This window comes from Schistocerca cancellata, chromosome 4 (assembly GCF_023864275.1).
Source record: "Schistocerca cancellata isolate TAMUIC-IGC-003103 chromosome 4, iqSchCanc2.1, whole genome shotgun sequence".
Lineage (NCBI taxonomy): Eukaryota > Metazoa > Arthropoda > Insecta > Orthoptera > Acrididae > Schistocerca > Schistocerca cancellata.
In genome coordinates, this window is record NC_064629.1 from 583,146,312 (window position 1) to 583,171,117 (window position 24,806).

The 24,806-nt window shown below is 37.7% G+C and overlaps 1 protein-coding gene across 1 annotated transcript in view; it reads left to right on the forward strand.

Moving 5' to 3' along the window:
• Window positions 1-24,806, forward strand: part of LOC126183275 (protein BCL9 homolog) — an 87,238-nt gene that overhangs the window by 16,119 nt on the left and 46,313 nt on the right. Inside the window, exons 3-5 of the mRNA XM_049925098.1 lie at window positions 4,958-5,125; window positions 5,210-5,472; window positions 12,750-12,887. Of these exons, the coding sequence (XP_049781055.1) occupies window positions 4,958-5,125; window positions 5,210-5,472; window positions 12,750-12,887 (569 nt within the window). The remainder of the gene's footprint in view (window positions 1-4,957; window positions 5,126-5,209; window positions 5,473-12,749; window positions 12,888-24,806) is intronic.

Below are 24,806 nucleotides of genomic sequence, written 5' to 3' on the forward strand. Positions count from 1 at the left end.
CTTTCCCATTTGAACTGAAAAAGTTCAAAATAGGTCGTTTGTTCTTAACCATCTTGCAACTGTTCAGTAGCCTGTTGTCTTTAATGCTGTAAATAACCCAGAGAGGAGGTTTTGTTGCTTTTCACTCAACCACACAGATAGGAATGACAGTCAGATGATCAGACCAGTATTGCCAGTTCCATTTAACTAAATAACCCACAGAATTGCATGAATTGGCTGAATTAACAGCCACTCGCCCAAAAATTCGTCTACTACCTATTCACAGTAACAACAATAGCACTAATATTTCATTAGAATAACTAGAATTAGTGTAAAAATGTTTATCCATAATTATTTTATTTAGGGGTGTGTCACATTGTAAAAGGCATGCCAGCAGTTTGCTACATTCAGTAATACTTTTGTTACAAGTAATTATTTTTGAATAACATTCATAGATTTGACACAGATTATGAAGTGGGTTATGTTACCAACCAATTATCTAAGTACAATGTTTTTCATACTGGCTTATCACTACACAGCTGTTCAACACTGTGTGTGTGTGTGGGGGGGGGGGGGGGGGCGTGCGCGCGTGTGTGTGTACATGCATGCGTGTGTGCGTGCACGCGCATGCGCAACAGAGAGAGAGAGAGAGAGAGAGAGAGAGAGAGAGAGAGAGAGAGAGAAAAGAGTATAACTGGTAAAAAGAAGAGGGACATTATAAAGATAAGTAGCTGCCAGCAACACGCGCCCTTCCATGGTACAGCAAGTTGGAATGCTAGTAAAATAAATAAATAAAATAAAAAGCATTCTTCGCTCTTCTGTCCTTTCACTCTTAGTAATAAAGGAAAGCGGAAACATTTAATAACTGTTTATATTGGTAGTGTCATACCATTCCCTTACTTTAATTGGTAAATTGTACATTCTAGCAGTGAAACTTTAAAAAAAACTTTTTTTTGTAAATGACCATATTTTGGGCACTTAAAATTGCTTTGGGCAAATTTCCAGGCAAATGCCCATTTATAAATGTCCTGCCCACTGTGCATTTGCCTGGCCCATGTCACTATCTAGAACTGTGTTGAATTATCAAGTAGCTGAATTTGCCATGTGCATCAAATTTGTTGGAAGCACCAGCTCTCAAGTGTGGGTCTCATGACGCTGGTGAGAAACTGTAATTTCTGCATCATAATCCCTCCATGTTATTTTCCATTTCTCTTATATCTGTATGTTTTGTTGAGAAGATGTACATATCTTCAGGTTTATTGAACTCATTAGTTAAGTTATATTTAATGTTAAAGCTATTGTTCCAGATGATTACTATCTTACTTTTTAAAATTTCTTCCGTATCTGTAATTTTTTTTTTTTTTGTTTTGTTTCTTTATCTTTCTTGCTGTCTCTGCTTTTAGTCCTGTTTTCATAATCCAATATTCTTAGAACTCCCTTATCCCTCCATCCCCCCCCCCCCCCCACGTCTCTCTCTCTCTCTCTCTCTCTCTCTCTCTCTCTCTCTCTCTCTTTCACTCGTATGTCTGCATCGTTGTTTTCACCATATCCTCTTTTCTTTTGAAAGATTTATCTTTTTAATCCTTTCAGCCTCTTATACAAGGGCATGCTGAAAAGTAATTCCTCTGAATTTTTTATGTGAAAACTCTTAAAGATTTTTAAATGAAACAAATGTTACTAACATTCTATACCTATGTTCTTCAGATTTACATATTTATTTCTCAACATAGTCAGCCTGGCGAAGAACATTTTTCTCCCAATGAAAGACCAATTTGTTGATAGCGTCAATGTAGAATATTTGGCTTTATTGATGGAACCACAACATCTCCTTTGCTTGCACTGATTCATCACTTTCAAAGTGAAGTTCTCGAAGGTGAACTTTAAGTTTTGGAAACAGATGAAAACTGTATGGAGGATGACCAATGACAGTGAACCCAAGGTGTCATATTGTTGCAGATGTCGCAGTGCTGAAGTGTGATCTAGCATTATCATGCTGAAGGAGAGGGTGCTTCATGTGTGGACAAACTCCTCACATTTGCTTACAGCACGCTGTTTCTCAAGCACCGACATAGTTATGTTGCACACCGCCATGTTATGTGTTACAATTCGAAGCCCTGTACTGGCAGAGGGCTGCTAATATGTAGACATGAAGAATAAAGATGTAGACTGTTAATGAAATTTGTTTTATTTAAAAAGATTTAAGAGTTTTCAAATGAAAAATTTGGAGACATTACTTTTCAGCACACCCTTGTATATCTGGAGCAACTCCCACAACGTATCTCATTCCTTTCTCTTTGTGGTTGAAAGTACAGTTTTCTGTTTTCTCATTTCAGACAGCCCCTCTATCCACATTATTATGATATGTTATAGACATTGTCAATCAGCAGTGGGGAACTGCATAATTGTCATATCATTCTCTAAACTTTTAGGCAGGAACTTCTCCATGTAGATGAAACTTAACCTTTTAGTTCTTCTTTAAGTGGTATATGAGATCCTCAGTAGAGTTGACGGGAGCCCTTATTTTCTAAAAGTACATATTTTATCAACCATTTTTACATTGTTTATTTACTGTATAATGTGCCGTAAGTTCTTTAAATTATTAGGCAGTAATAAATAGTGGGCCAGAGGAGATTTTTGTTATTAGATTGGTAATTCTCAATTTTAGTGAGTAATTTGTAGCTCTGAGTATCAAACATATACAGGACGTTGGATTTTGTCTGACTTTCACTACTACAAAATATTTTGTCTTGGTGAAAAATGCTAAGTGGCATAGTAATTGTGTTTCAATGCTAAATTGGAGTTTCTTCTTTATACTGTTGAATAAAATGAAATTACTAACTAGAACAATGTAAGGTTATTCGACTTCCAACAGGCTTTATTATTTAAGACAATTTTAAATGAAAATCATGAATGCCTTTGAAGGGATTGTTGTATTCTCTTTCACTCACTGTTTACTGGTTTACAGAGTGTAAATGTACATGAACTGGTAGCATGATTCTGTTTCCTCAAGTGCCCTTCTCAGTCTATCCAAACACTGGTAATCACTTCAAAGGTTGTACTCTTTTGAGTTGGGCCGTACGGCAGAGTTCACTTGCATGATCTAATCTTGTTAACACATGAAATTCATCTCTGTCTGATGCCATTAATAACTCAGCATTCATTATTAGGATCAACTGAACACATTCATTCCTGTGTCCTCACATAATATACTCTGTTTGCTCAGTGTGTTTCATCACTGGAATAGGATATCTGTTCATCATAACTCATTACCATGCGTCAATCTACACTCCTGGAAATTGAAATAAGAACACCGTGAATTCATTGTCCCAGGAAGGGGAAACTTTATTGACACATTCCTGGGGTCAGATACATCACATGATCACACTGACAGAACCACAGGCACATAGACACAGGCAACAGAGCATGCACAATGTCGGCACTAGTACAGTGTATATCCACCTTTCGCAGCAGTGCAGGCTGCTATTCTCCCATGGAGACGATCGTAGAGATGCTGGATGTAGTCCTGTGGAACGGCTTGCCATGCCATTTCCACCTGGCGCCTCAGTTGGACCAGCGTTTGTGCTGGACGTGCAGACCGCGTGAGACGACGCTTCATCCAGTCCCAAACATGCTCAATGGGGGACAGATCCGGAGATCTTGCTGGCCAGGGTAGTTGACTTACACCTTCTAGAGCACGTTGGGTGGCACCGGATACATGTGGACGTGCATTGTCCTGTTGGAACAGCAAGTTCCCTTGCCGGTCTAGGAATGGTAGAACGATGGGTTCGATGACGGTTTGGATGTACCGTGCACTATTCAGTGTCCCCTCGACGATCACCAGTGGTGTACGGCCAGTATAGGAGATCGCTCCCCACACCATGATGCCGGGTGTTGGCCCTGTGTGCCTCGGTCGTATGCAGTCCTGATTGTGGCGCTCACCTGCACGGCGCCAAACACGCATACGGCCATCATTGGCACCAAGGCAGAAGCGACTCTCGTCGCTGAAGACGACATGTCTCCATTCGTCCCTCCATTCACGCCTGTCGCGACACCACTGGAGGCAGGCTGCACGATGTTGGGGCGTGAGCGGAAGACGGCCTAACGGTGTGCGGGACCGTAGCCCAGCTTCATGGAGACGGTTGCGAATGGTCCTCGCCGATACCCCAGGAGCAACAGTGTCCCTAATTTGCTGGGAAGTGGCGGTGCGGTCCCCTACGGCACTGCGTAGGATCCTACGGTCTTGGCGTGCATCCGTGCGTCGCTGCGGTCCGGTCCCAGGTCGACGGGCACGTGCACCTTCCGCCGACCACTGGCGACAACATCGATGTACTGTGGAGACCTCACGCCCCACGTGTTGAGCAATTCGGCGGTACGTCCACCCGGCCTCCCGCATGCCCACTATACGCCCTCGCTCAAAGTCCGTCAACTGCACATACGGTTCACGTCCACGCTGTCGCGGCATGCTACCAGTGTTAAAGACTGCGATGGAGCTCCGTATGCCACAGCAAACTGGCTGACACTGACGGCGGCGGTGCACAAATGCTGCGCAGCTAGCGCCATTCGACAGCCAACACCGCGGTTCCTGGTGTGTCCGCTGTGCCGTGCGTGTGATTATTGCTTGTACAGCCCTCTTGCAGTGTCCGGAGAAAGTATGGTGGGTCTGACACACCGGTGTCAATGTGTTCTTTTTTCCATTTCCAGGAGTGTATTTCAATTAAGTGTTCTCTTAAGTACAAGCACTTATTTTATACCCTTGTATCAACAGTGCTGATTTTTTATTATGTACTGTCATGTGCAAAGTCTAATCATTGAAAGAGATTTTTCAGGTGTTTCTTACTGTTTACTTCCTTTAGATTGACATTACACAGTTTTGTTCTATTTCAAAAAGCCTGAGTGATTTGTGTATAATTTTGCTATTAGTCTTACAATAATTTCAAAATGTTGACAATGTTTAATTCAACCATGCAATTATCTTCAGTTCCTGATTGCCCAGTGAAAGTTGAAGAAGCACCAGTTACCGAAAAACTTGTACCAACAGTTCCAATTAAAACTGAGCTGAATGGCAGTGGGAGTAGTAGCAGCAGCCATGATTTTCCTGTGACAACAGCCCCTCCGTCAGGCGGAGGGTCCACTCCGACATCAACAGGTTAGATGTTATTGTCTTTTAACTGATGAGGTGATAAAAAATAATTGTAAGATACTGGTAATGCAACCATTGTTCGTATGCTAGATCACTGTGAACCTGGATTACCCATGAGCATGGGGCTCACCACAACTACTGGACCACCTCCAAATGGAGTCCAACCTCTGCCCAGTAATGTAATTAACAAACAGCCAGGCAGTATGGAGGCACAGTATATGCAACAGCAAAGCCAAATATTTGTATTTTCCACCAACTTGGCCAACAAATCTGCTGATGCTGTTCTGCAAGGTCAATACCCATCCATCATTGCCTTTCATTGTGCACAGCCAGGAACCAAGAAGTACTTAGAGGTATGTAGTTTACCATAAAGTTCAGTATTGTGTTTATTGAATTGTAGTTGATGCAGAATAGCTAAATATGATTTTTTTATTCAATCTGTGTGTGAAATGGCACTGTTTAAACTTCAGATATTGGGTGTGTGAAAACTCATGTTTCTGATGAGTGATTAGTTTTTATCTTAGGTGCACCTGCATGGATTTTAAGCAAGTAACAGGTAGTACTCTTCTAATGTAAATAAAATAAACAGCTTGTTGTTATAGATTTTGTGATGTGTAACTGAGAACCGCCTTAATAACTCCCACTTCTTTCCTTAAAATGTATTTTGTACTAATGATTTTTGATTTTGAATTTGTGAAATGTACTAAAACTCCAGATTTCCCCCTTTCCATGTTTTCTAGGTTGTATTACATTACTGCAATTGCATTCTGTTGATATATGAAGACAGCTCTATTTATGGCTGAGACTAATTCGACACTAGATACTGTTCCGTTCGGTCACAAATGTTGTGCCTCAAGTGCAAGTTCTTTTTTTACATGTGGGCAATAATACTTGCATTGCATGTGACTGCAGCATCATAATAATTTCCTTCACTAAGTATGAGAACCTCCTTTCCATGATATATATTCAAGGAAGACATAAAGGGAAGAAACCGCTTACTAGCAGAGCAGAGGGTGGAGGCTCCAGGAGGGGGGGGGGGGGGGGGGCTCAAAGAATGTTGCATAATTTTGAATGTGAATCATGTGAATTTATTAAAGATAAAAGGTATTGTTTTGTATTGGAACATTCTGTAAGAGTTCATTTGAAATTAAAGAGTATCCTCAAAGTACAGCAATAATTATTAAAGGAAATTTTCTATAAATCATAAGCTGCACTAGAACTGTTCTATTTGCCAAAATCAGTTTTTGGGTTTTCCATGACAATTCTTGATAACAGATATGCATGTCATTGCTATACAGATACATAATGTAAGTAGACTTACGTTTCTGCCATTGTACATGCAGTTATCATTTTGTAGAAATTGCTGTACATACAGTTGTTTGTTCCTCTATTAGCTGCCACTTATGGTGGGTTATAAATCCGAAAACAGTATTGACAAATAAAACATTTCAAATGGAGCTCATGGTGTATAGACGATTTCCTTTAATAAATATTTGAAAGCTAGGGAGCACCAAGCATTCAAGATTTTTACAGCAATAATATTATATCCATAGTAGGTGGAGAAATTCTGGAATTTACTGCAACTTGGGCTTTATTAGAAGGGCTGTACTTGGTCAAAATTGTTGTAACATAATTATGTATCTAATCTATGACTGATTTTGATTGTTTTCACATCATATTCAAAAGGTTTACATTCAGTTTTGGTTCTTCGCACTGGGTGTACACCATCTGCGTGTACACAAAAACTGATTCTAATGCATTTGAAAATGAATCATAAATGCTAGAAACCAGTCATAGTTTAAATAAAGTTCTTCCAATATGTGTGGCTGGTTGTTGCCATTTTCATACAACCTGTAAAAAGCACATTGTTTATGTGGTAATTAATGTGCACAATAACATTGCTAACAGTAGACGTGATCAGCTGTGACTCGTATCTCTGCTGAAATGCCTGTGGCTTTGAGGACCCAATAGCCTTCCCCACTCCAAACTCACTCAGTTCTCTCCGTTGACTGAAAATGTATTTAGAAGTAGAATGTGGGTATGCACTTACATAAGCATTTATGCATAACCTGACATCACAGAAAACATCTTCAGTGTGGTTGACTGAGACTTTAACCATATATGGTACATGGATTTCTAATTATGCTGTGGGTGGGGATTTGGCTTAATGGATGCAGTCACAATGCTTAAGACACTGGATTTGCATTTGGGAAGGCAACAGTTCAAGTCCCCATCCATCCATCGAGATTTATGTTTTCTGCAGTTTCTCTAAATCTCTTTAGGCAAACTTTGTGACGGTCAATCTGAAAAGGTCACGGCCAGTTTTCTTCAAAGGCTGAAAGATGAATGAAATATATAGAACAACTATAAAAAAGGAAAGGTACTGAAATATATTATTAAAAGGTAAGGGGCATTGATGTGATACTGTGAGAAAAAAATGACAGGGCTCTGAAAGTCACAAATCAAAACAGGGCACCTAAAATAATAAACATTCCCTTAGAATTATTAAGATCCTTGAATCAACTGTGCAAAACTGTTCCACCTGGTAGATAGGAGGCAGGTAGAATACCCTCAGACTTCAGATGAATGTAATAACCCCAATACCAAAGAAGGCAGATGCTGACAGTGTATCTCAGAATCATTATCTACAGAAGAATGGAACAACAGGAAGAAGGCTATCCGCATTAACATCAGTTTGGTTTCTCAGAAATGTAAGAGCAAGAAGTTATATTAAGGAGGTCATTAGAGACCGAGGACAAGCTCTTATTGGGGAAGAAATTTGGGCCTGCCTACAAAAGAATTATCCTAGCATTCACTTAAAGCAAATCAGGTAATTAATGGAAAACCCAAATTTAGATGGCCAGATGGGGACATTTACTGCAATCTTCTGAAATACAAGCCCAGTGTATTATCACTGTGCCATCTATCCTGGTAAATGCTGGAACATGGAAGGTAAAAAGTGAATTTGCAGTTTATCTTCGAAGATAGATTGAAGGAAAAAATCCACATTTACATTTTTAGATTTAGGGGAAAAAAGTTTGTAAACATTGACATGAATACTCTATTTGGAAACCATGTTTGTTGACATTGACTGAATACTCTCTTTGGAAATGGGAGAAATTTGGAATGAAAATTATAGTTTAGGGAGAAGAAATAAAATCTCTGTAGTGTTTGCCATTGTTATGGTTTTATCTGAGGTGCCAAAGGAATTGGAAGATCTGTAGAATAGAATGGATAATGTCTTGAAATGAAACTTTAAGATGAGCATAAATAAAAGTAAAACAAGAAGATTGATTTTTTTACCTGCTTGTATAGCGTGACATGCAGCACATTTGCCTGCAAGTCAAATGAGGCGACTGAGACCTGGATCAAATCTACTTGATGGGTTAATACCCATTGCTATAGTAAACCGGTCAGCCTGATTGTGATTTTTAGATAGTTTTACACACTCATTTAGGGAAATGCTGAGCTGGTCTCCAGTCCCCACCTCAGAAAATGCTATATGCAAACAGTTGAAATATTATTACACACAGAAAAAAGTTTACAAAATTCATAGACAGATGGTGCACAATGCTGCTCTCCCTTAATCCTATCTCACACAGAGTAAGAGTCGCTGCAAGCTTACTTGCCAGCTCGCATGGTGGCTCCCTTGTGGGCTTCATTGGCTGTGCATTTTTTCTGTGGTATATCCAGTGCTACTTTCCTTGTGGGGCATAGTAAGGCTCCCTGAATGCTGCTTGCATTGGCCTATCAGAAGTCATGTTTGGTGTTTGACGTCACGGCCCTCAGAGGAGGAACTCTCAGACAGCGCCAGTTAACCTTCAGTACCAAACAGAATGTCACCCGCCTGCTGGCTGATCTCTGATATTTATGAAATGATTATAAAGAAACTAGTCAGTAAAAAGTTCATAGCTTCATTCATCGGCTTCATGACAAACTGCCTATCACTTTGTTAATGGTCATATTTATCATGATCAGGATTAAGTAAACTAGTGCAAGAATTTTGGATAGTTTCCAGTGAAAAATAGAGGTTGCTGTGAATTTGTGTTTGGTACATGGTAGGCCATATGGTGCCGCATATGAAATATAGATAACATACTGAATTATTCTTTAAACATGAAAGGACATTAATATGCATCACCATTCTTGAGAAAAGGGTTCGCACGTAAAGTGCTTCGTCTTGAATTCACGCACCAGCAAATAAAAGCCAGAATGAAATACTCACAAAATTTATGGTATATTGTAAATGGTTTCAGATATTGAAACAAGATTTTCACAAATGATAGTGTGCGAAGAGGAGATTATACCACAACAGATTAACATGAAGAACTTCCATATCTAGCATGATATTCAAGCGATTGTAGATTTTATTCAATGAAATAATGTAATATTTAGCTGCGCGGGGGTTAGCCGAGTGGTCTAGGCGCTGCAGTCATGGACTGTGTGGCTGGTCCTGGCGGAGGTTCGAGTCCTCCCTAGGGCATGGGTGTGTGTGTGTTTGTCCTTAGGATAATTTAGGTTAATTAGTGTGTAAGCTTAGGGACTGATGACCTGATCAGTTAAGTCCCATAAGACTTCACACAAATTTGAAATTTGTAATATTTAAGTGCCACCAGAGCTGATGAATGAGATTGCTGTGGGTTTGGAACAGTGTATGGTAAGAAATTAACAGTTTGTTTTTGTACCGAGAACGGGCCTTTTCATAAACTCTTGATTAGTCTTTCCATCAGTTGCTCATTCATGATCTGTCACAATTTCAACTGCTGTAGAATGTTAGTGAGATGAATATAAACTCTGCTGTATTTTGCCAAAAGAAATGATTTTAATGTGGCAACAAGGGGACTTGAGTATTACTGAAAACTTGTCACTGACAACGTTTCTCTGCAGAAAACTGAAGGTAATGATAACTTTGGGGGAAAGAAAACACTTACTTGTAATTTCGTTGGGATCCTAGGTCCCATTGTATTTTTAAAGACAAATGATATGGAGTGAAACTGGCCAACGGATTTTATTTCTATATCTCAGTAATCTAAAAAATACAAAAACGATTAACAGCACATAGTATGTCATTTCTTCTTTCCTGTTCATGTACAGAATGAAGGATTGTACTTTTTCACTACAAACATCTTCTAGATCCTCAGAGATATTGGTAATCTGTTTACACCATGATGAGAAGCTGATAGGATTTTGCAAATTGAAATGTTTCCATATGTCTCAGATCACTGAGATACAGAAATAAAATTCTTTGGCCAGATGGAAAGACAAGTAAACTGTTTATGAAAATGCCCGTCCTCAGTATAAAAATAATCTGTAATTTCTTCATATATATTATTTCAAACCCACAGCAATTCTCGTTTCACCAACTATTGATGGCACTTGATTATTACATTATTTCATTTTAAAAAATTGTAGTTGCTTGAATATCATGATAGGTATGGAAGTCTTGCATATTAATCATATGGCAAAATAATCTCCTCTTTGTGTGCTATCATTTACCATATCTGAAACCATTTACGAGATATGAGGAATTTTGTGAATATTTCATTCTGGCTCATTCCCTGGACCCCGACTTCGGGATGATGCATTTTACATACACTCCATTTTCTCGAGAATGGTGATAGGTAGCAGTGTGCTCCATGTTAAAAGAATAATTCAGTATATTAGCTGCATTTCATATGCAGCAACATTTAACATAACATGCACCAAATGCAAATTCATAGTGACCTCTATTTTTTATTGCAAACTTTCCTAAAGTCTTGCAGTAGTTTACATAATCCTGAAATATCACAATAGATATGACCATTAATGAAACAGCAGGCAGTTAGTCATGAAGCGGATGAATTAAGCTGTGATATGAGGAAGAATCAACTTACTTTTTTTTTAACTTAATAGTTTCTTTACAATTGTTTGAGAAAGTTGCAGTTTGGCAAGCTTGTGCGCCTTACCATTCATGGAATTGAGCCAGCTAGCTAGCTTTGCATGAGAGGTTCAGCATGTGAAGTAACCATCACTGTCACCTGCCAGCCGACAGTCATGCATGGCAGCTAGCAAACTTACAGTGAACATTATTCTGTGTGAGATGGGCTTTAGGTTACCCAGCTGTGCTGTGAAAAGAAGGGCATTTTGACACAAAGTTAAATAATAAAAATTTACCAATCATGAAAACAGTGGACTCCATACAAAGGGATACGTTCTAGAAAATAAAGTGAAGGCTAACTGAATTTAGTCAAATTACGTTGGCTGAGGCTTAGGGGGATTAGGTTAGGAAGTGAGACACTGAAACTCATCTACAGATTTTGCTATACAAGTTGTGCTATTTACACAGAAAAATAACTAATGACAACAGAAGTAAATGGGGTATAAAATGAGTGGAACATGGATAGATAAGTTACTAATAGAATTGTCTGTGAAATTAGAAGATACATATTTGAATCAGATCTAACATAGAGCTTTTAATCTGCCAGATATTTCAGTTCAGATTACACTCCACCTTTAAAATTTGATGCTGCAGTGTTTAAACAACACAGCTTTTGCCTAAATTTTTGCACAATACTGTTAAGTTTGTTAGATAAATTGCTTGATGTATGATTACAGAAAAATTAGAGCAATAACATTAAATAGTGACTCTTGAAGTTTATTCCATAAGTCTTGGTTTGATAAGTTTTTTGTACTATTGCCAGTTATTCAGCACTTTGGGGACCGACATTTCTGCTGTGCGCCTTTGTCTTTCTCAAGAAGAGTCAAAGACTGATACCCTAGTGTGACTCTAATAGATATAATTGAAATGTAGGTCCTCGAAGTACTGAATATACGACAATATTCACATAATCACATCTGAGCAATTCTCAGTTCTTGTGGTTGTATTAAATATGAGCTGTTGCGGATATAATTTTTTAAGATACATTTATGTGTTTGAATTGATTTTTCAGATGTCTAAAAATAATTTTTTCTAAGTTTGTAAAGCGCAGATCACTTTCTAGTTAAATCACTCACTTTGAATGCTACATAGATTGCTGAGAAATGTAGCGGTTGTTGACAGGATTAAATATGCTGAGGCTACGACATAGTTTGTTGAGGTTCTCAGTTGACTAACTCACAGTAATGCCTGTAGATTACCAATCATGACATACTGTGAGTACTGCCTTTTATTCTGTTTATTCAAATATTTGTCTGTTTGCTGAAGAGAATGAAAATGTATGTCTGTGGAAAATGACATTGTTGCCATTTTAACTTTGCTTTCACTCTTTGTGTTCCATCTTATTGCTAAAATTTTGTTTTGAAGTTAATTGTAGCACATCATTTTCAAAAGTGGTGGTAATTTGTGTTATTATAACGTAAATAGTGTCACGAAACTGAAATTTTGTTGGAGCATGCGGGATCCTGTTTGCTTGATTTGTACCTATCTGTCGATGTGTTACAGTTCTTCTTTTGTTCTCAACTGAACTGTGACTTTATGTGTGTTTGTTTATTGTGTTATTCCTCTTGCATGTTTGTTTGCATTCAGGCATTTTTGTGTATGCTTTATCTGTTCTGCAGTGTCTTTGAGTATTGTCACAGGTGCAGTGTGTAGAGCGTGACAATTTACTGTTTGGCAACTTGATTGGGCTTGTGCATCTTGCTTGGTCCACAGAAACACCCACTGAAGATGAATCAGTTCAGCCGCCAGAACCCTGCGCAGTGGCTCAATAACCTGGTACAAATGAAGCAGAAAGGAGGGCCGGGGGGCTTGAAAGGAAGCACCACTCCACTACCTGATCCATGGCTGCAAGTAAGAGCACAAACTAATCAAGTTGCTAGGCAAATTCGCCAATTACATTATTTTTTTTTTTACTCAATAGCAATGTGATTTTGTGTGTGCAATGTTATTCCTATCATCTCTTCACCTACGGACAATGTTTGTTATGATAATTCTGAGTTAACTTTTGCTTTTGTTTGATGCACGTAATTGTAGGTAGCTAGGCAATTATATGTGGTTTGTCCATCGTGATTGAATATTTGTGTTTCATTTTAGAAGTACCAAATTAATTATGTGTATGTAAAGAATATTAATCTTGTCATTTATTGCATTTCACGTGTGTACTTTATGTTGTAGTTTCATTACAGATCTGTCGGTTGATAATTTAGCGAATTTATTGTCACAAATTGAGACACTCACTTCATGTCTGAGAATCCTATTCTCATTCATCATTGATTGTAAATAACAGCAGTTTCATGGAGACATAGCTTTCAGAGTTTTGTTGGAGCAACCGTGTTCTCCTTTTGTACATATTTGTTTTTAATAGGCAGAAATACTTGCTAAAGGTTTGTATACAAATTCAGAATACTTTTGTAGTACTGTAGATTTATATGTTTCTAGGCTGCTTCTCCTTCTCTTTGTCACATATTCACTGTTCAGATGTTCAAACATGAAGAAAAAAAAAAGAACAGATTAGACCATGCAAAATGGTAACATGTGTTCCTATTTTTATTAAATAAAGTGATGTGTGTGGAAGTATATGGTAGTGACTTTCGGTATTCACAATGGTTAATAAGTATAGTCACATTTGGGAGGACGGCAGTTCAAATTGCCATCCTGATTTAGGTTTTCCGTTGTTTTCCTAAATTGCTTAAGGCAACTGTGATTGATTTCGTGCCCTGTACCTTCCAAATTCGAGCATGTTCTCCTCCTTTTATGGTTTTATCATCAACGGCATTATACCATAATCATCCCTCCTTATTTCCAAGTAACTGGTGCCGAAAGTTATCGTTGTTTATGCTGTGGGTGATGTATTTTTTGGGGACATGTTATACAGAATATGATTGTAAATGCATAGCTACCAACCTTGAGAAGAGGCTGTCAGTGATCACATTGCAGATACTGAGAAGGGAGGGGGGGGTCAAGGCCATATCTCCCCCCCCACCCTTCCGAAAGGTTTTAAAACATGGGAGCCAGATTTAGGTCTTTAAACAATATATATCAAATATTATCCAACCTTAAACAATGAAGATATATTTAATTGTATCATATTAAAATTAATCCAAATTATCATTTTCAGTGAAGAAAACTTCTTCAGCCTCAATGTCACTCACTCTTTCTGGGAATTTGATGGGGTAATCTGCAGTTGGTGATCACTTGGGCACATCCATGTTGTTTATTACTGACTGCTGCCATTTGCATACATTTATTTCTGACTCATAGAAAGTGTTGTAAACCTCTCCCCCTCTTCCCCCCTCCCTCTTCCCCTCCCCCTCCCCCCCACTCATCCCACCATCTTTTCGTATGGCAGCAACTCATATAATTTGCTGATGATAAATTTTTCCAAAGTCAGATAACGAATACTGTTGTGCTGTGATATTGAGTTAATGAATGCTGTTCTTGCTGTGGTATTGAGAAATGAAGACCTTAATTTTTCTTTATCTGCATCTCTGTTGCTGGAGCGAAGCAACGAAATATTTTTTTGTTGGGAGTTGTGCTTCTGTTGAATATTTTTGTAACTATAACTTCAACCATCACAGAGGCACTTCTCTGCTTCATGTTGTTAAATTTGCTGCTTAACCCCTCCATTTCATAAAAGAACACATGTAAAGACAACACAAAACACTACAGACAGAGCAAAAACAAACACTAGTGTTGCGTAGTGGCATTTAGTGGTAGCAGGCCAGGAACAGTGTTCCTTTGGTCTATATCGACACAGCTGCGGAACACTTGTGTTGCCAAGATGCTGACAACATGTTGCAAAGAGTGGTAGTACTAGACACGAACATGTTTCAAACTCTGTGTAAACATGCTTTTGGTAAGACATGGTGATGAAATTATTCATAGACAGCTTTACTGAGTACTTGGGAGGAAATTATTACAATCTATAAAATGTTTCAGTGACAATATGATAAGCAAAATGTAAACATTTTCTTTTTTAAAAAAATCAAGTTGTAAAATGTCTATTTCCATAAATTTTAGTAACTTCCCATAACTGTGTAATTAAGGTGATCAATCCGTAACAATTACGGACAATCCATAATAGTTGGCAGCCATGTAAATGTTTAACAGTTTCGCAGTTAACATGCTTTGTTGAGGGTGTTTCATTGTCTGTCAGGGCGAATTGTACTCAGCAAAATAAAGTAAGATAAACTTGAAATCATAGAGTTTCATAAACATATAAAAATCAATAAAAGAAATTTAAGAAAAGTGGTAAAATATTGATTCTTACCAAGTGTAACAAGAAACAGTTCATTAGGATGAAAATTTTTAGAGTACCAATGGACAAAATTCAAGAGCATAGGAAATAAGTGTTAGACATGTATGCACCAAGATTGGTTGTGAAGAATGAGAAGTAGCTGCCGTGGTTAACAACCAGTGTTCAGATCATACTATGAAAGTGAGTGTGCTTCATACAGATTTAAATGAAGGGAAAGTCTTGTTGATAAGCAAAATCTTTGCAAAGCCACAATGACTGTGAGCAGGGCAAAGTGAAATGTATCCAGTGGATTTGGAATTAAAATTTTGTCTGCTAATGTAATGAAAATTCATAAGAAGTTTTGGTTATATGTAAAGTCAGTAAATAGATAAAGTCGTCTTCACAGCCACTCACTGATCATACTGACAACGGTGACATAGTGCAGGCCAAAATACTGTTTCCAGTCTACTCTAATTGTTTTAAAGAGGAAGATCATCCTGTGGTTCATCTTTGTCATCATTGCAAAAATGACACAATGACAGAAATTAAGATATGTGATTGCAGAATAGGAAATCAGCTAAAATTGCTCAACAGAGGAAAGATTACTAGCCTGTTGTCTTGACCCAAACAGGTCTGGTGCCCAATATACATGTTTGCAAGAAGCAAACCCCTAGTACAGAAAAGGAGTTGGTGCACAAAGGTAGCTTGCATACATGCAAGCAATGGGACTGCTCAGAGAGCTTATATATCTATTACACAAGTAATATGGGTGACACAAATTGAAACAAGTAATAAGTGTTTATTAAAATATACACAGATATACTCAGCTTTAAGTAATGAATGATACGTGGCTCTGTAGGTAAAGTCCTACACACAAATCTAATCTATCACAGTGAAACACAGTCATCTAAACTGTAAAAGTTTAGTCTTCGCTGCTGTAACAAAAGTTATTTAGTTCATATGCAAATTTGAGTAACATTTTGACACTAGATGTTTACCGTCTGATGATCACTTGTGAATGACGACTGGGTATAATGGCTGCAACTGTTGGCCTGTGTTGGCCAGTAATAATAATAATAATAATAATAATAATAATGGTTTATTTGTCCATAATAACTTTTACAGTCATGGACATAGTCAGTCAGTACATACATGAACAATAATAATAGTTTAGTAGTAGAAATAAAGTACATACAACATTAAAAATCCTTGATGGAGTACAAACATTTAGCAATTAACAGCTGCTTTAATTTTTTAAAAATATGTTTCCTTTTAACATTTTTATGGTATTTGGCAGTCTGTTGTAAAAAAATCTTACAGCAGAAAATGGATTATGGTCGGTTGCTTTTTTATTTCTGAATTTTATGTGGTAATCCTCTTTCTTCCTTGTGTTATAACTATGGATATCACTATTTATTATACTGTGCTCCATATTTTCTTTTACAAACAGTATAGTCCTTAGAACATATAATGAATACACTATTAGTATATTATACTTAATGAAGTATTCTCTACAGGACTGACATTTGCTAATATTCGCTATTATCCTAATTGCTCTCTTCTGGGCTCTAAAGGCCCTATCCATGTATACCATTGGTGCCCCGCCCCAAATCTCAATACCGTATTGTAGGTGGGAGTGTATAATACCAAAATAGATTTTTCTTAAGACTTGTTATGCTATTATACTAGAAAGGCGTTTTAACAGGTATGTATTACACGAGATTGTTTTACACTTGTAGCTGATGTGCTCCTTCCATGTAAGATGTTCATCAACTATAATACCCAGGAATTTATGTTTATCAATTGTTTCAACTGATAACTCTGGCTCAGTATCCACTTGTCTTGATTTGTAATTTAGCATAAACTCCATTAGAATAGTCTTTTCCTTATTTAATGCCAATTTATTTTTAGTCATATATTCTGTGGTGAAGCTAGTGTTCTTCATATTATTTTGCACTGCTAGCTGTAGGGCCCCGGCTTATGAAGGAGGTGTCATCGGCATAATTCACAAGGTCTGCGTTTTTTGGAATTATTATATCATTGATGTACACAATGAACAGAAAAGGCCCAATAATACTTCCCTGAGGGACTCCACAGTTAAGAATTTTATAAGATGATTTTACTGTTTGTGTAAGTCCCCGGTAGTATGATACAACTTAACACATTGTCTCCTGTCAGCAAGGTACGATCTTAACAAATCTAATGCCACTCCTCTGACCCCATAAGTTTCTAACTTATGTAGAAGAATGCAGTGATTTACAGTATCAAAAGCCTTAGATAGGTCTAGAAAGGTGCCAATAACTTTGTTTCCATCATCAAGCTTATTCAATACTGCTTGAATAAATGTGACTATGACTGTTATTGTAGACTTGCCCTTCCTGAAACCGTGCTGAGAACTTTTTAATATATAGTACTTAGAGAAAAATGATTCCATTTGATCAAGAAATAGCCTTTGCAACATCTTACTAAGTTCTGATGTCAAAGAAATAGGCCTATAATTTTGTACATCAGTAGTTTTTCCCTTTTTATGCACTGGTCTTATTTCAGTGACTTTTAACAAGTCAGGAAATGACCCCTGTCTGAAAGAGCTGTTTATTAAATGATAACTGTAGGTTGGAAGTGGTGATCCAGAACTGTTGCTGATGATAACTGGCTGCATATGATTGTGTGTTCCCATTTATTAGCTACAAGCATAATGATGTCAATCTGTGATATAGTTGGCAATGCAGAAAGTAGTTCCTGGTGTCAGTGCCCTCTGTGTCAGCTGAAACAATTATATGTGCATGGAGCAGGCTCTGGAGGTATTGTGGCAGAAGCATAGACAGATTGCCATTTATGAGCGCCATCTATGTGGTGACTGATCAGAACATGGAGGTGGCTGGCATGGAGACTGCCTGGTTGGTGATACCCACTGTAGTTATTGCTGTGTACTGCGTGCGCCTGCACATACAAGATGAACATAATGAGATACCTTCATGATTATATGTGTATTATGGAAAAGAACTTGCTCTCCATTAACAGCAATTGTTCATTGTAACAGTGAAGGTTTCCGAACAGCTTCAAAGAAGTGTAGGTTTTTCTTGTACTCAAGAAGGGTCATCAGACAAATGTCATCTGTTGGAGGATTACGGGATTATGGAAAAATTTGCACGCATGTTATGGTCTTTATATAGAGACCAAAAACCTGTGTAGTAATCAGCATGGGTGCTGCAAACAGCAATCTTGTAAACATCAACTTGCACCATGAGGTCCAGAGGTCAACAGGAAACTGCGCCCAAGCCGATGCCATGTTCCCCGTCTTCCAGAAAGTGTTCTGATACAATTTTGCTCTTTTGCATAGGGGAAAAAAATACGAACTTACAGAATATCAGATCAGTTTAGTGACGGTATTGATTATTTCCTAACAAATAAAGCTGTACATGTCATTCTTAAAGAGGATGATTCAGCTTATATGGACACTTACAAACAGTCATGCTTCTCTCTTACCATTTGTGAATGGAGTGGTTGAGTGAGATAATTGGTAATGGTGTCCAAATTACCCTCTGCCACACAGAATATGGTGGCTTTAGGAGTATACGTGCAGATATATAAAAGAATGTGGCACATGATGATGTTAGACCTTGTGTAGGCTGTGTGTGTCATAATCATTTACAGAATGAGCAAGACAGTGTCTGGTCACACTTCAACAGTTTGCATCCATTTCAGCTCTGGAGAACAACAATCCAGAACCCTGTTGGCACTGTGGGGTACAAATTTCATTGTTCCACATGGGTACCTCTGCTAATAGCATGACATAGGTCACAGATACTTTGTACTTTTCAAGGAAGTTAAAAAAAAAAAAATGTTGGTACATGTCAGTGGCAGACCACATTTGTGTCAAAGACATATGATGCTACGATTACCTCACCTTGGTAGTATGCATTTTGTGGATAAAAATAATAATAGCAAGTGGTGGTTGTCCATGTGCATAATGGGTCTTCTGATCTGTATGTCATTATCCCTCACAGCTGAACAATACTGCAGTTCGGTGAAAGTTACGTATTACTTGACACTTTACATCTTTGAGATCATCCCAGGAAATCTGAGATAAATACGGGAAAACCCAGAAATTTTTTATAATTCCTGGAATTTTTCATTGTTTTAGTTTTGAGTTTTACATCTTCAAGGTGTATACGCCCTGGGAAATTGGGAAAAAATGTGGAAATTTTTTCATCCAGGAAAAACAAAGAAATTTTTAGAATTCTGAGAATTTTGAGTGGTAAGAACTGATACTCTAACAAAGAATTTTACTTTAGCCCACTACTGCAGAATAATACTGCAGCAGTAAAACATAAATGAGAGAATAACATCAAAATAAGTCTTTAGTTGCAAAGAAAATGTGCCATTTACAACAACAAAGCACAGTGCACGCACAATTGTCTGCTGACACAAAATCTGTCAATGGCTATAGGTTGAAGACTATGCAATACTTAGTAACAATAAACTGCTTTCGAGGAGCATGATGTAATGACTGTTTACATTTCTAACAGGTCGGGGTAAAATATTGTGAATGGTGGTTTGAGAATGTTACTTCAAAGTAAATTTCCTTTTACACAAGGTGAATTATATTACATGTGAGAAAATGTGATGATTTTCTTAAATCACAGAGCATTTGACTCTCATTCAAAACTTAACATTTTGCGAGACCAGCCACTTAGAAAAATTTCAGGCCCAGAAGACCAGCCATTTTACTGACACAATCGTATTTGATGTATCTTAAAGGAGTTTATATTGACCGAGATGATGAGGCAAGTACATGTTTTTTAAATGGGACGCTATACTTTTTTTACCATTATTCAAACGCTCTGGAAAAGACGCGTATAGTGATGTAACGCATTTTGCTATTGTGATTCAAACTTCACTTAAAAGACGCTGGGAAATATTGTACAATTGAAGGTCGAGGCGGTCGGAAGTGGCTGCAGACTGTAAACACGCCTCGCGTGACCCGCAGGCCGAGTTGCCATGCTCTATGCAGCATGCACGGCCTAAGCTACGTAGGTAAATCCTCATCCACCCTCTTTTAAGCAAATTTTGAATCACAATAGCAACATGCGTTACATCACTATATGCGTTCGAATGATGGTCAAAAAAGTATATCGTCCCATTTGAAAATCATGTACTTGCCTCATTATCTCGGTCAATATAAACGTTGTGATTATTGTGCATGTACCAACGTATGTGCCCCATAGTCCACTATGATTCGCCGAAAACTGCATGCCGATATGTGCAATCGCCCCCGGAATAAAGGGGGTGTTATGTCTTACGCAACTCACCCTGTATATATTAATTTAAACTGTTAACTTTTCCTATTTGTGTATTTGCACTAATTAACAATGATGTTGCTATTTGCTGACAATGTCACATGTCCTATGCTCTGAATATCTGCAGTCATTGGCTTGTGAGATCACATGATGATGTGAGCTATGATGATTGGCTGACAAAAGTGCATCACAAAGTGCAGTCTGAATTTCAGTGCTTTGGAAGCTGAAATTCATATTTATACTTTCATAATGCAAAACTGTGCAGTGTACATTTTCCGCACATCAAAGATCTTTCCAAAATGCATTGTTTTTTGCTGGGTTTCATTTTCTGGAGTGCTGGGAAATTCTACACCAGTGTATAAGACCTTCACCATTCAAAGGATTAATAAGTTTTACAGCTTCAAGGGAAATTGTATTGTCACTTAACACAAAAAAAGTATGTTCTTATCTAAGGAATCCAGATTTTAGTTTTTTCTCGTCTGCATATACACACTGATCTTGGAACTGAGTTCCTCCAGTCAAAGTTCTCATTATTGCATGTGAACTTTCTGCTAATGCCACAACAAAGTGTCAGTTCACTTGCTATATTTGGGTAGTGCTCAGCAGCTGATACACTTGGACAAGTGTCTTTTACTAACAGATGTCGAGTCCTTACTGTTTGTCAATTGCTGACACAGTGGGCTGTGTTTGGTTCTGTCTGCTGTGTAGGCAATCTGCTTCCTGTTTGCTCTACTGAAAATGCTATCTACATGTTTACTAACTACATTTTATAAGCATTAAATAACAAATAGCACTGGTAGATATTTTCAAAGGTGTTTGACTGTGGGAATCACAGTATTCTCCTAGATAAACTAGTTTCATGGGACAGATGCTAAAGCCAACCAGTGGATAATGTCATATGAAACCAAAAAAATGCAGAAAGTTGTACTTAGTAAGTCAACAAATGTAGTCGGGCGACATTAGCTGACTGGAGGAAATCGTATACGGTGTTCCCCAAGTCTCAGTCATCTGCACATTATAAAAAGACACAATATATTCAGTTCTGCACATCTGGAGGTTCTGCACCCTTCATATGTGTAACACATGGTGAGAAAATAGAGTGGAAACTTCAAAATCTACAGGTGTCCATATCAGTGAGAATTTAAACTGGAAAAAACACATTTTGGAACTCCTAAAACAACTTAGTTCAGCCACATTTGGATTTAGAATCATTGCACACCTTGAGGAAAGACAAGCCAGTAAGTTGACATATTTTATGTATATTCACTCACTTTCATGTGGAATAATGTTCTGGGGTAACTCACTTTAAGAAAGGAAGTCTTCATTGCTCGAGAATGTGCTGTGAGAATATTACGTAGACATCTGTCTAATGAGTTAGGCATTCTGACTGCTGCTTGTCAGTATACTTATTCCCTCATGAAATGTGTTGTAAATAATCCACTGCTTTCCAAAGGAACAATGATGTATATAATTACAGTACCAGAAGAAAAAATTACATTCATTACACCGCAGTAAGGTTGTCTTTAGCACTATGGGTGCCCAATGCTGTAACCAAAATTTCTGTTCACTTACTCAGTGATATAAAATGTCCAACAGCAGAGTAAAATTTGAAAATAAATTGGAATCATTTCCCCTTGACAATTCCTTCTGTTTTGTAGAAGAATTTGTAAAAAGGTGTGGAAAAGCAAATTCTCAATTGAGATGTTTATTCATTCCTGAATGAACATTACAGATTCATTATTTATTGATGACAAACTTGGAAATCAAATAATTGAGGGACAATTAAAGGGACTGTACAGAAAATGGAGAAAAACGTATCTCACCAGGTTCTGATTAAAGAACATAATCATGGTATTCAACAGTTCAAGCCTGACAAGAATGTTCCAGGGATATGAAGCAGCCCATGTGGCATGTGCTGCATTTGCGTTTAGAGAACAATTTGGAATTCATTTAGAGTTTGTCGGTTATTGAAAGACAGGTATCAATTATTAGCACCCCTCTGTGCTCGGTAGGTTTTAGATGAGAGTATCTTGCTGACAGCTACATTATTTGAAATCTCATCAGCTGTTGATTGAGTAACGTTCTCTGTGTTGTTAGAAATTTTTGTGTTATGAAAAACAGTTTGCTGTCTTGTTCTCGTGCAGATAATGATCTGAGATCTCATACTTTTGCTCCTTAGTCTTCATGATGTTTCTTGGGGACACACAGAACTTTTCAAAAGTCGATGAAAGTCTCCCCTCCAGAAAAGCATTACTTCAGCCTTGTACTGGAATCCTTAAACGATAACATACAGCAATATTTCCATGGTTCACTCTGGAATTTTACCTGTTGTAAGTACACTGAATATGTTCCTGTTGTAAATAATTGCCGATTAGAATGTGCAAATCTGTTGAGGACTGACTGCCACTGCATATGGTTATTAATTGAGAGAGATCTGTCTCCTGGCATACAGGTTACCTTCATTTTGCTTTCTATTTGCTGCACATGTAGATATCCATATGTGAGCAACTGTGTTCATACATACATTACTTTCCTTTCAAGGATGCCAATGTGTAGTTAATAGTGTGTAGGACCTTTTACTATTACAGTATTTAATCTTTGACAAAACCTTTGTGGCTAGTTCTGAAACACTGTAGACTAAGTTTATTTCCAAACTTTGCTAAGTATGGTGAAAAATTATTGCTGGTAGGCCAATCTAGCAATTTTTTTTTTTTTTAATATAAATCAGAACTAAAGGTCAGAGCCCAAAGTAGGAAAAAGAGCCCCAATCCATCACATCTCCTTCACCAAATTTCATTATTATTACTACCTGCTCTGGCAAATGCCTTTTACTGGGTATTCTCTGGATCTGCTCACTCCCATTTGAATGCTACATCATATATTGTGTCTCAGTTCTCCAGGGACACACATTTAGGACTGAGGTTCAAATACATGACCAGCAATCTAGATTCAGATTTTCTTTGGCATCCTTAAATCACCTAAGATAATTGTGTGACAGTATTTACCATATTGATTCCTTTTGGAAAAGATACACTTATTTACTTTGCCAAACTGAAGATGTGTAATTACCTTATCATTGATGGGATATTGAACCTTAATATTTCTACTTCTTCCTTCAGTTCTCTTTAAAATCCTCTATTGCTTCAAAGGGTAATGTGTTGTTGGCGCCTCTTTAAGCAATGTCTGCATTTCATCTTGTGATCAGTGTCTCCTGAAAAGATGATGAGAAAGAGAGATCTATTGTCTCTTGGTGGAGTATTCTGCCACTGATCCATTTTGCAGTAGTTAACCAAGCCTAACCTTTCTGGCTCATTAAAACTGGCTGCTTTACTGTGGCTTGAACCCAGAACCTTTGCCTTTTGGGGGCAAACACTCTACCAGCTGAGCTATCCACACTTGGATATCTCTGTCGGTAGAGGTTATGCACGAAAAAGGTTCGAGTCCTGGTCTGGCACAAAATTTTAATCTGCCAGGAAGTTTCAAATTTGTACTCACTCTGCTGTAAAGTGAACGTTTATTCAGTTAACAAAGGTATCAGACAGTTGTATCAGAAAGTATTCTTTAGTCTTTGACAGTCTATATCAGTTAATTTAATAGGCCAAACTGATTATTGGTCGTGTTACTTTCCTGACCCCTTTTTTTAACATAAAAGATGTGGGTGGATATTACTTTAGTGAAATCTCTCTAACATAATTCTAGACCTTGAGACACCACATGATCAGACCCTTTTCATACACACTCTTATTTCTCCATTGAATCTTTCTGACAGAAAATGTGTTTATGGCATATATATGATGGTTTGCATTTATTTATCCATGGATAGGAAGTTTGTTGTAACACAGTACAGTTGGTAGGGCATCTGTTTATCTGCATAGTATAGGTTAACTGGATGCAATCTAATGTTGCATACACTTGGCTTGATGCAGATAGCCTGTTCTCCAAGCACTTGTATGAATATACAAGGGTAATCCCAAAAGTAAGGTATCCTACTTTTTTTATAAGTACATAGATCTGTTTATTTCTACAATGGTTTACATCAGTTTACAGCTTGAACATTTAGCTATTTTTTGACATAATCACCATTTCTGTCGATGCATTTTTGTAGACGCTGTGGCAGTTATTGTATGCCCATGTCGTACCAGCTCACTGCCATGCTGCTCTCTTTTACCTCTTTGGCGCTGAATCGCTTTCTGGAAAAATGTTCTTTTAACCTAGAGAACAGGTGATAGTCAA